The following is a 12,872-nucleotide window of genomic DNA, read 5'->3' as shown; positions in this document are numbered from 1 at the left end:
GTGGCAGCAGCAGTGGCAGGTCATGGCACGTTACACCTTCTCAGCAGCAGCAGCCCTGGGCTGTTTAGGCAAATGAGAGTGTGTGGCTGGCAGAGGCAGGGCATTTACCCTCTCTCCCCCTCTCTTTACTGCCTCTTATTCAGATTTGGGTCAGGGGTGAGGATTTCTCACGTCACACAGTCTTGCAGGCAAGATGGCGCTCGGAAAGCTGTGAGATGTGAAAACAGAAGGACTGTTTGAAGAGCTCCTTTCGATGCATTAAGGTACAGATACTTTATTTTTACACACGCGTTTGGGGTTTTATTGTGAGGGAAACGCACGTGCGATTTAACGGGGGTTTGTGAGGGGTTTCTTCTCTTGTTTTTTGTTTTTTTTAAAGAAACTGATTCCTCCAACAGACTGCTCCTATCGCGTGCCCACTGGGCTTTTAATGCACGTACAGCGCGAGCGCAGCCTGGCAGGGACAGATATGTGTGTTTTATCAAAAGCATTGTATTTGTTTCAGCGTGGCTTATGCATTAATCAGATGCAGTGTTTAAGACACGAAAGACCTATATACTGCATCTTTATATTTTAGTAAAAATGATTAGTCGCCACCTTGATGGCAAAACCCGATCAGTGGCCCTTTATGTGGCCAGCATTCCTGTCTCACCCCTCCCTCGGTGTGTTTTACCTTTTAACACGTATAATGCTCATATTGAATATTTGTGCATGGTTTTGCATCGTTAATGCATACATTAAAAGATCGCGTTTAGCATTTATAATGCTCGAATATAATATGCATGCATTGTTTTGCGCTGTTAATCAATGCATTAAGATGTCACAATGAAGACTTCAGGTCATCCGTGTTTGTTCCATTAAATACACAAAAGCAAGCCGCAATTTATGAGTGAAAAGCTGATTTATCTGTCGAGTCTTGCTTGCTGTGTTTGGGTGCGTACTACACTCGGATCAGCATGACTAGGTTGTGTTATGAAGCAACGCTGAGTTTGTTTCTTTTGCAGCATATGAGCCATACAAACATAAAGATGAATAACTTTTTCCCAAGCTACCTTTTAAATGGGACAGTATATTTTGGGTGTTGTGACAGCTCACCTTTGCCTCTGCCACTGTAGTTTGGGATGCAGTTAAGATATTGCAATGAAGACTTTAGATTGTTATTGTTTGTTTCTCATAATGCATGTACATAGATCCCTCTTTATGAGGAAAAGGTGCTTTGTTGATGCATTATGAAGTGCATGTGAGGTTCTAAAGTGCTTTTGTGGATGTAGTCATCGATCTTATTGATAGCCTATTTAATGTTATATTCAATTCTTTTACTTCTATATCTTGAGGAGATCTTGAAGGACCCTTTTAATCTCATCCATTTTAATGGACTGGGGGAGGGGGCTTGTTTTACAGTGGTTGGTGGGTTTAGATCAGTCAGTGCCACACTAAAGTAACTCCCTTTCTGGGTGACAGTTTGCTTGAATGAGACAATCGAAGAACTTTTAACCAAAGATATGGCCATTTTGTATAAAGAGAGCCTGTTATGAGTCTTGTGCATGCTGTCGTGATGAACATTTTGAAGGTAAGCAAACCTGCAGATGCATGCTTTGCTTTCCTTTGCCGCTGATGTTTAGGTCCATGCATGGTCCAGTGAGGCTTATCTTCGAACTGTGGAGTTTGCTTCCAAATGCTTCTCGACGAGCTTGGGCTGGCCTTGTCATAATTGTTTTGTTGTCCTCTTCAAAGGTCAGAGAAAATGAGAATAAAATATGTGTTTAACAGATGTAGTGGCGTTCATGTTAAGATCTAATCAATACTCTTATGAAAGGCAGCTCTGGGTTTCTGCTTTGAATAATGCAGATGATCAGATCTCTTGAATGGATGGGGCGGGAACGGGGCTTGAAGACAGTTTATTTAGTGCCATTATCATTGAGAAGATCGTTATGAATTGTGTTGTGGGTTTGTGTTTTGATTGAAATCTTATTTCACACCCAGCAGCGGAGTAGTGTTTCGCTTTCAGAGGAGCACAATCTTTTCCTCCTATTCTTCGTGAAATTTACGATGTTTTTGACAGCTTTATCTGTTCATCTAGTCATGGCACCTCTGTACTAGTCTAGTCTGGTTGGGTAATAATGATGGTTTGACTTGTTATTTTTCAAATTCCCCTCATGTTTTTTTAACAGGAAAATGGCTATAAACCTTGTTTGAAATGATTTAACTTGGGTCTATTTCTGTTCTTCACCAGAATATAGGTTAACCTGTATTTATTTGTTTAGTTGAACCCTTTTAGGCCAGTTTAGATGTAGGCGACATGCATGCATTGTGTGGCTGTTGCTTTAAGGCATCACCCCATGTCTGAAATCTTGTCTAACATGCTTGGCATGTTTATTGACCAGATCCTTTTAACCTGGAACCTTTTAACCACTTCTTGGGCAAAACAGACATTACAGGATTGTGTAGGGATACTGACGAATACGATGTGATTTATCTGTTGAGGGTTATTCCAGGGTTGCCCAATCTGGTTGAGTGGCTGTTTTTGCACCAGATTCCTTATTTCTTGATTTCCAGCAGACACATTTTTAAATTTTAAGCATTTTGTGTGATCATCTTTGGTTTCAGTGATTTAGTTTTTAAGTACAAGTGTGACATACATAAAAGTGCATTTGAAACAGGTGTGGTTGTTTGATGTCTTCGGACAATTTTAGGTGGTAGTGAGTCTAGTTTCTCAGGTATTTTGCAACATCTAGCCCAGCTCACATATGACATGCGCATGAACCCAGATGCATTTTCGGTTTATTCGCAAAATACTGCAACGCGTGCCTGGACAAATGCAAGAAATGTCCTGCTGGTGTCAAACAGTGTGACTTCATTTGAAATTATCAGTAGTGTAATCAGACCTATAGTGCATGTTGACTTTTTGTCAGAATTGATTTAATGCATGATTCTGGTCTTATTGTGCATGATTCATTGCTTCGTGTTATTCCAAATAAAAATCACTTTTTTGTTGAACATTCATTTTCTGATGTGTCAGATTACAAACTTAATGGTTGAATACAGATAGAAGCTAGCCTGGTTTGTACAGTTGTTTTGTCATCATCGTAAAGAAGATTTTATGCCTGTTTTTGGCTGGAAATAAAATCCCATCCTTCTAGCACAAATAGAGCATAACATTGAATGAAAAGCACACGGGCAGTGGACAAAGGTCTTGAGTTCTTCAGATAAGTGATACTGTTATCTCTTAGTTGAGGTCGTTTGTCAGATTATTTAGATCAGGTTTGCTTGGCTTCCAGGTTGGCTCGGATCTCTTGAAGCTGGTGGTTACAGTAAGCACTTGGATCTGAATTTCTCTTGGCACAATCTATGGAAGTGTCTTTTATCAAGTTAACCAACGTGATGTTATTAAAACCCAACTTGCATCAGTGTTTTTGAAGATTTTAGTCACCTTGAATCTTCACTGAAACATTCAGGCACTTAAAAAATGTATAATGTTTATGGTTGTGTTTTTGTTCTTGATTTGCTGTAGGGTAGATATAATACGTTGATACATCTCATGAATAATGTTTTGTTTCACCAATGCCCTCTTTCATAAGAGCAAAAGTGCTCTCTGTGTTTTTATGGCATTAAGACAATAAAATCAGGGCCCTAGGGGTCCGTGCCACCGGATAAGCTTGTTTATGAGGTTAAGCGCAGTCGTTGCCAGACTTGTTTACCCGTGTTTTTACTGGCCGCTTTTGCACTTTGACTTTTTCTGACGACAATCTCTCTGATTAGAGATTCATCTCTGGGATGGGACTGATGGTTTTTGAGGAGAGGTCAGAATGTCCGCAAAGCAGTTGAAAGACCGGCAGCATCTTATCAAGTCTTGTGTGCAACTTCTAGATAAACGTGTTTCTCAAACGTCTTTTGTTGTTTTGCGCCGTGGGTTTTGGGTGCTATCAAAGTTTGCCCAAGCAGTTGTGCTTTATGGTTATCTATGCAGTTCTTTGACTACTCCTGTGCTTGAGGCCTATAAATACCCTGAGAGATGGTATCACGTGATAGGGTTTAGTTTTAGGGCTGGGCATACTGGTTTTTATGAGACAAGTAAACGGAGACTGTCATTTTGAAGATTTCAGGGTTCAGACTTGTACAGATTGTAAACATTAATGTTATTATCTCGGGCCTGTTCACACTGAACAGCTTTGCCTTAACATCTTACTCCCGACAGGAGCTTTTGGATATTGGTGTGCACTTTTCCAACAGTGTTATCACCAATCCTCGACTCATCCCTGAGATCTCCAGAACACCCGAGGCTACGCACTCTACCCGGCCGGGCGGAAGTGCTCGCAGGCGGTGTCGTGATCGTAAACAAAGGCGGGGTAAGCACGGAGGGCTAAGAACTAAGCTAAAGCTAACACCGCTCCGGCTCTCTTTACCCAGCATTTTCCTCGCTAATGTGCGGTCATTGGTGAACAAAATGGACGAGATACATTTACATTTACATTTAGTCATTTAGCAGACGCTTTTATCCAAAGCGACTTACAATTGGGGGATACATAAAGCGATTCTTCTTAAAGAGGCAAACAGACACAAGACGTGGTTGTAATACCAAGTTCTTAGACATTGTTCAAATAAGTACAAGCTAGAAAGAGAAGGAATAAATAAAGAGAGAGATACTTTATTTTTATTATTATTTTTTTTAATTATTATTATTTTTTTATATGCCACACCCAATATGCCACACCCAATTTTAAAAACAAAAACAGAATACTTGCAAAGTGTCAGTAAAAAAAAGGTCACTTGGTGTGAATTTTCTTGTGAGAGTTTGCTGTAGGACATAAAATTATATGGATTTTTTTTTATGACAATGACTAACAGAGTTTTTTCTCTTTTAGGTTTCATAGGTGAAGAAAAAGAAGTTGGAAATGGAATTGCCAAATCATGCCAAACAATTGCTGCTGCAGCTAAACCAACAAAGAGCCAAAGGTTATCTGTGTGATGTGATCATAGTAGTAGAGAATGCCCTTTTTCGGGCCCACAAGAACATCCTGGCAGCCAGCAGTATCTATTTCAAATCCCTTATCCTTCACGACAACTTGATTAACCTCGACACGGACATGGTCAACCCGTCGGTTTTCCGGCAGATTCTAGACTTCATTTACACCGGCAAGCTTTTGTCATCCGATCAGTTCAGTGACCACAATTTCAATGCCCTTCTAACGGCAGCAAGCTACCTCCAGCTTCACGACCTGGCTACTCTCTGCAGGAAGAAGCTAAAGCGTAACGGGAGATCCCTCCTTAATAAACCAACCACCCCTACCAATGGAAGAACATCTAGGAACCAAAGGCTGTCCTCTACATCTGTAACTCCAAACCAAATGTCAGGGTTAAAAGACAGTGAGAAGACAAAGAGGCACAAAGAGCTACTCAAAGATGACTTGTCTGAGGATGAGATGTTTGTGAGAAACGCCCACTGTGCAACCTCAGCGAATTCGCTCAGTCCCTCAACGAGTAAGAATGGAAGCAACGGCAGTTGTGGCATGCAGGAACTTGGCCTAGACCTTTCCAAGAAAAGCCCCTCAGGGAGCACAGCCACTGAAGAAGTAAGTCCCAGCAGCATCCCACAAGAATCACCTCAATCTGCCTCAGAATCCACAGCCAACAGTGCCTCATTTGATGAGAACACCAACACGCAGAACCTCACCCCTGGAGAGCCCATGGAGCTGGGTGGAGGAGAATGTGAAGAGAGCCAACTGCCTCCAGACATCGACCAGCATAAAAGTTCCCGGCAGGTTGCCCGGCAGAGGCGGCAACCCAAGAGCGAAGGCAACAAAGGTGAAGATGCAGAACGAGGAACTTTACCCAACGGAGTTGCGAAAAGATTGAATGTGGCTGGGGAGAGGCTCCCTGGTGGGGGAAATGGCAACTCTGAAGTATCCTTCCAGTGTAAAGATGATGAGGAAGGTTTAGAGAATGGACAGGAGCAAAGTGAAGAGAGTGGACAGAGCGAGAGTGAAGGTGGGCGGAATAGCGCCAATTACGTCTACCGTCAAGAAGGCTTTGAGCCTGCCCTCGGTGACAACCTTTATGTTTGCATCCCCTGTGGTAAAGGCTTCCCAAGCTCAGAGGAGCTGAATGCCCATGTGGAGACCCACACAGAGGAAGAGTTGTACATCAAAGAGGAGGATGATGATTCATATCCAAAGGAAGATGAAGTAGAAGCGGAAGACTTGTCTTCGCAAATAACCCATGTCCACAGCACTGAGTCGCGTCGCTTCAGCTGCTCGGTCTGCAACAAGAGCTACAAAGATCCGGCCACTCTTCGACAACACGAGAAGACCCACTGGCTCACCCGTCCCTTCCCCTGCAACATCTGCGGCAAGATGTTCACTCAACGCGGCACCATGACGCGCCACATGCGCAGCCACCTGGGGCTGAAGCCATTCGCCTGCGAGGAGTGCGGCATGCGCTTTACCCGCCAGTACCGGCTCACAGAGCACATGCGGGTTCACTCAGGTGAGAAGCCGTACGAATGTCAGCTATGTGGAGGCAAATTTACCCAGCAGCGTAACCTCATTAGCCACCTACGAATGCATACCTCCCCGTCATAAGCCAAAGACACATTGAACAGGAGACCCTCAGCAAAAAGAGTCAATGCACACTTCTTCCTTTTGAAGTAGACTGCAAGGAGCCAATAACCCAAAGCAGGATTTCTTCTGCTATAAATTACAGGAGGAGCCTTTCAAACAACGAGCCCCAACAATGGAAAGAATAAACCAGTCGGTATGAGTTTATGGGCTTATGATTTTTTTCCTTTTTGAATTTTGCTGTGAATGTAAAACTGGGGTACTAATGCTGTTGTATGATTCCCTGGGATATTTTGACCACTCTCAACCACTGCAATCCATGCATTGCTTTTACGATATGTCTTGAGTCCATGTGGTCTGTCTGGTTCGTTTTTTGGTATCCCAGAATTATTCCTTCTTTCCATTCTTGGTCCTTGATAAAGTACCACTCTTGAGAGTTCTGGTGGTATATTTTATGTAAAACTCTCAGCAAGGTTTGGGCTTGTACTTACCAAGTTATTCTATACACAAAGGTTCTAATTCTTTGAAGTGTCTCCTAAGATAGTGTTGTTAGACGTGCAAGATGGCTTGTCTGTCATCATTTAGGTCGTGTTTCATAAAAGCTTTGTGCATCCAACCAAACATTTCCCAGTATACCTACTCTGCACATCACATCCATTGGCTTTATTCTAGGTGTAGCTGGAAAACAGGGTCTTTGATAAGTTTTGTACTGTGGTTGATAAATCGGTTATCAGATTTTGCATGGATATAACCTAATGTGCCCTGCTTCAACATCTGGATGCAAGCCAATGGCAAAGTGGTGACGAGAGGCCATGGGTGTTTACTCACATAGTATATAGGGGTTTACTCTCAAAGAAAAGCCAAACTTAAAGGTACTTTTTAGATATCTTTAGATAACTTATTGATATGCTTCTGTGAATGTTTTAACTGGAAGTTCTTTCCTTTATTTCTTTTGGGATAAGCGAGGTTTGGGTGATGGGTTGGGTAGGGTTCATTTTAGTGATATCTAACTTCAGAAATTCTGTCAGTACTGTTATTTTTCACTTTTTTGATTTAAGTTTTTCCCTTCACTGAACAAGACGAGTCTGTACGGTCTTGTCTCATTGCTACCTCTTAATTAAGAACCTTAATTGGAACTATGGAGGTCTCTGAATATAGATGTATAAAGTTTGCTGAGGCTTTCAAAGTAGTAGTAACCTGCCCATCAACAAAGGTTTTAAGTTTTAAAAGCATTAATTTAGAGAATAGCTTCTTTGGGCGCATGTATTTAAGGTATTGAGAGTTTTATGTCCGAGAAATCCAAAGAAAAATGTAATATCGGGGAGAATGTCTTACCAACAAACGTTTCCTGTAGAATATCCCTACCAAAGTGTTTAGATTGCATTGCAGGAGGTAAGGATGTGCTTTTGTCTTTTTAGTTCTTGACGAAGAGCAATGTAGTGGGATGTTAGTTTGTACTTGACATTTTACTAAAAACCAATGAACTTCTTCTCGTGGTTGGTGGGCCACTGGCTTTCCATTTTTTTGAAGTTTACAGTAGTTTCTCAAGAGTGTCTTTTGGTTTCTTTCTTTGTCTGCAGAGAGACTTTGAAGTTTTTCCGAAGGACTAATTTATTTTAGTTCAGACCAAAAGAAAACCGCATAGCGAGTGTTGTAGTTTCTTGTGTTACATGTCGACCATACTTGGAAAGCTTACTGAATAAGGAGGAATTGATGCACTGGATTGCTTATTAGCCATCAGCCCCAAATAAAACCTTGTTCTAAAACCATGCTAAGTTACATGGCGTCAAGTAAAAAATCATTATCATTTATTCATTCGAGGTATTATGTAAAGTATGCATGTTGAAAAGAATTTAAGGTTAAAATGCTGATAATTGTGTCGGGTGAATGTTACATGATCAGTGTTGGGTAAACGCTAATTTATAGTTCAATGCTGAATTCTTCGCTGCCATCTCCATTTCATAACTCGGTTGCAGATGAATTATTTCGCCAATCCCAGTGTATCACATTCCAGGAGTAATTCTTAGCCTTCTTAATGTAAAAAAAAAAGTCTTAATGGCATTCCTTTTTTGGGATATATATTTCTGGTTCTTTCTCCTGAGTCTTGTGTTTGTGCTTGCTAATGATGAACTTTTGGGTTCAGCTATAGTCGTGTTAATGTTTACAGACGTCTTTTTCCTGGAATCCTTTTGGTCTTGAATTTGCCTGCTCAAACTTCGTTTTTTAAGTTTAAAGTTGTCTCCGTTAGTTATTCAGAATCAATACACTGGAGACATGTAAACCGTTTATAAACTCATTCCATTTACATTCAGTATTCATGTGATTTCAGCATAGCACCAAAACTAACCCAAATAGCCAATTATATTTAACAATGCAAGTCACCAAAATGTCTTATTTTCTAAGTTGTGCATATCTTTCCATGTTAGATTTTGTTTTGTTACAGTATAAGTGCGCTCTGGCGTTGATACACACCTCAACTCAGGGAGACTTGTTCAATATTTTTTGTTGTCAAATGTACTGAACAGGATTCCAGGAAAAAGTTCCCATTGATATCTTGCTAATTTACGAACACTTAATTTGAATACCATCAATGAACGATATCTTGGGTGCTACGAGGCTCTGTTGTTGATTCCATCGTTTGAGACTATAGCTGAGAGAACTGGGAGAGCAGAAAAAGGATGACAAAAATGTTCAAACTGTGACAATAATGTTTCTACTTCAAAGCTTCAGGGATAGTTCTGCATATTTTGAAATGCAGAGCTTTCGACTACATTTGTAAGACTGTGTCAATACTGTGTCAATTTCTGTATTTTATTGATGAAAAGCAAAACACTAGTTTCCTACGAAATAGATTTTACGAGTGTGTTCCCATTTCAAAACGCCTTCAAAAAAAAAAAAAAAAAAGAAAAGGAAAAAAAAAACCCATCAAAAAACATAGCCAGAGATGTACGTGGAAGAGTTTTACTTTTAAGTTCCAGAGTGTTTTTGAGCAAAAAAGAGAAAAAAACTAGATTTTACGAGTGTGTTCCCATTTCAAAACGCCTTCAAAAAAAAAAGAAAAGGAAAAAAAAACCCATCAAAAAACATAGCCAGAGATGTACGTGGAAGAGTTTTACTTTTAAGTTCCAGAGTGTTTTTGAGCAAAAAAGAGAAAAAAACGAGCATTCTAGGAAGCGCAAAGCTCATACCCAAATTTTCTGACTATTTTCTAAACCAAAGCACATTTTGAATGATTGATTGATTGATTGATTGATTGACAGCTTGTCTGACATTAAATATACTTGTGTATAATATCTCATTGTTTACATAAACTCTTTACAGTCATAGACCTCAGGTGAGGAGAGGCCAGTTTGGACCTGCTTCTGTGTAGGTCACCGTCTTTAAACGAATCGTAACCGTGTCTTACCCTGTGAACGTAGCCGCATGCTTTTGATTTGGATGGGCTGCTACTTTTATTGATCTGCGATTGGCCCTTTAAGATGTGCCGAGACATCCCTTCTGAAAATTATATTGTCCTTGACATCATTATTTGTATGAATCTGCTGCTTTTTCTTTTTTTCTTTTTTTATGTAAATACGCATGAATAAAACTACATACACATTTACCTCAAAGTAACTTTTTAGAACTTGCGTCATATATATGAATATATATAAATATAAATAAATATATTTAATTTTTTTGAGTTATCTCTCTCTTAGTTTATTTTAGTTTTTCAAAAATGTGTTGTATGTATTCTGAGCTGCCTGTTTTTTTTTTTTCTTTGTTCAGAAAAGAAGCAACTTAAAAACCGACTGGCCTCTCCTCCGTCTACATTGGTGCAAACACTTACTGACAGTGTTCACTTTTTCTTTTCTTTTTATCAAATGTCTATTGTCAGTGATGAATGTATTTATTCGTTTGATCCTGTTTTCACTTTTTAAGCATTCACTTTGGGTGAGACGACGTGTCTTCAGGGTCTGAGTTTATTCTGTTGTAGTAAGCTGAGAGGTAAATAAAAAAATGACACGTGTTAGATCATTTTCAAACCTGTGAAGACGTAGACATGAGGAATGTATTTCTCCATGAAGTGTCCATCATAAAGGATGTATCCCACATCGTTTTTGTAATCTTATCTCACTCAAAGCATGCATGTGCTCTGGATCATGTGTTCCCTGTCACAGACTCTTGAAGGCTGTTTGTCGATTTTAAATGTTCTCTGTCTGTACGCCTCTGCCTGCCGATACAGGAAGGGACCTTTTAGAATTGTGTCAAAGGCTTTCAAGGTTGTGTTTCTGTACTGAAAGCTGCCGTGTTGTTGTGCGCTGCGATTCAAAGCTGCCGGTCCGTTCCGTTTTTTTTTCTTTTATTTGCAAATGCCCAACAGAGCCAAAGGTTTTTCCTAAGAAACACTCACTCATGTCCTCATCACTGCAAGATCGCATCTTTTTAAGCTTTATAAAATGCACTTTCTAAGTTCTCACTGAGGTCCTTTACGCAGGCGATTTACATCTTATCAGTTATTTACAGATTGCAAAGTTTACTTGAGTTGTGAAGCTTTAAGTAAATGCAAAGATTAGGACTCACACTTGTTTGCTGCTAATGTGTAGTTCCGATTCTACATATCCCAGATAGTGTTAAATGTTGCCTCTTGTCAACATAACTGGTAAGTGTAAGGGACCTCAACTTACCAAACCAACCCAACCCAAACTAACTAAACCAAAGCCAGATTTACAAGCACGTGCATAGCAGGTGGGCATGTTTCCCATATGTTTTTACTTAAACGCCATATTGCATTGCTAGTCTGTCCACCATACGCGTTCTACTTAAGCATTCCAATAACTTTATATTCTGATTAATATTTATTTTCGGTTTGAATGAGAGCAGGACGTCAGATTAGAGAGGAATATGGAAGAAAATAGACATAAGTCACCAGAAGGAGCGTTAGTTTGTGGCACTTGTGAATGAAGACAAGTCGCCCTTGACGATTATTAGTTTGAATTACTGTCGCGTGTGTGTTTTCGGTCGGCCTTGAACGCGGCTCGCGGACAACACGGCGGTTTTGCGTTCCACAGAGAGCTTGTATTCAGGTCAGAGCTACATGCAGCTCGAATTCAGTTTCATGTGAATAAACAAGTGTACAGAGCTCATCTCACGTCTTAATGTACAGCTACGAGAAGTCATTTTAGAATCTTTTCATTAAAATCTTGATCAAAAAATGCTGGGTTCTCGGTGTGTCCTTGTGTGTTTGAGTTCCTTCGTGTTCTTTTGCTTTTATGACTTACAGTGGAAGTAAATGGGGTATTGCAAGACTTTTCCTTTAAGATCGCTGTGAAATAAATATTTTTGACCTTGTCTGTGCAAAGTTACACTCCAATATTCTTTACCTTTAGTCTAGTTTAGTCTAAGTCTAGTCTTTACCATGCAAAGCCAGAAAACTCTGGATCTTCAGCAAAGTCCATGCAATGTTGCAGGAAAATGACTGATTTGGTCATAAGTGCTTTAGCAAAAATATGTGGTATACCATCTTTTTGTGCCCTCAAAGTGCCCTATTTACTTCTATTGGTTTGCTTTATATACTTTTAAAATTGGCATGCCAAAATGAAACTTGTGTGATAGAATCGCTTTATAGCTCGAAAGAATCCATTCAAGTGATTTAACAAAAATGTGCAGTACCTCATCTTGTTATGCCGTTAAAGTGCCCCGTTCACTTTAATTGTAAGTTTGCTTTAATGCATTGTTTTGCCTTTTAAAATTGGAGCAAAATTGGTTGATTTATGCGATACAATCACTTTTTGACTTGTTTATGCAACTATCTTGACCATGCAAAGCCAGAAATCTCTTACTTTAGCAAGAACCATGCAATGATGAAGGATGACTTTTTACAAAGAGGAAACTCCAAACACAGGAATTACACAGGTGATGAATAACCAGAAGATCATCTGCCTAAAACAGTAGTATTAAATGACAATTTGGACAACTCTAGTTTAATTATCTTAAGGAACAATCCATGCAAGTGCTTTAAAAAATATGTGGTACCTCGTCTTTTTGTGCCCTCAAAGTGCCCCATTTACTTCAATTGTAAGTTTACTTTAATGCATTGTTTTATTTTATGAACTTTTAAAATTAGTTCAAAACATAAGACTTGGGTGATAGAATCGCTTTTTGACCTTATCTATGGAAAGTTGTAATCCAGTATTTCAGCAGTTTTGACCATGCAAAGCCAGAAAATACTAACGCTTTAGCATGATCTATGCAGTGATGCATGAAAATGACTCTGCTTGGATTTTCCCATGCAAACATTAAATATGCAAGTGATGAATAACTAAAAGTTAGAAGTTC

General features: G+C 39.7%; 1 protein-coding gene across 1 annotated transcript; it reads left to right on the top strand.

Annotated features, from left to right (window-relative positions):
* Window positions 1-9,487, top strand: LOC107548988 (hypermethylated in cancer 2 protein-like). Its single transcript, XM_016229873.1, has 2 exons — window positions 1-263; window positions 4,863-9,487. The coding sequence occupies exon 2, from the start codon at window positions 4,893-4,895 to the stop codon at window positions 6,576-6,578; it is 1,686 nt and encodes a 561-aa protein (XP_016085359.1). The 5' UTR covers window positions 1-263; window positions 4,863-4,892; the 3' UTR covers window positions 6,579-9,487.
* The last annotated feature ends 3,385 nt before the right edge of the window (window positions 9,488-12,872 follow it).

Source organism: Sinocyclocheilus grahami, unplaced genomic scaffold (assembly GCF_001515645.1).
Source record: "Sinocyclocheilus grahami isolate Dianchi unplaced genomic scaffold, SAMN03320097.WGS_v1.1 scaffold359.1, whole genome shotgun sequence".
Classification (NCBI taxonomy): domain Eukaryota; kingdom Metazoa; phylum Chordata; class Actinopteri; order Cypriniformes; family Cyprinidae; genus Sinocyclocheilus; species Sinocyclocheilus grahami.
This window is presented reverse-complemented; position numbering and strand designations above follow the sequence as displayed.

What these genes read in the sequence shown, in the direction of transcription:
- LOC107548988 (XM_016229873.1), top strand. Translation starts at nt 4,893, where the DNA reads ATGGAATTGCCAAATCATGCCAAACAATTGCTGCTGCAGCTAAACCAA.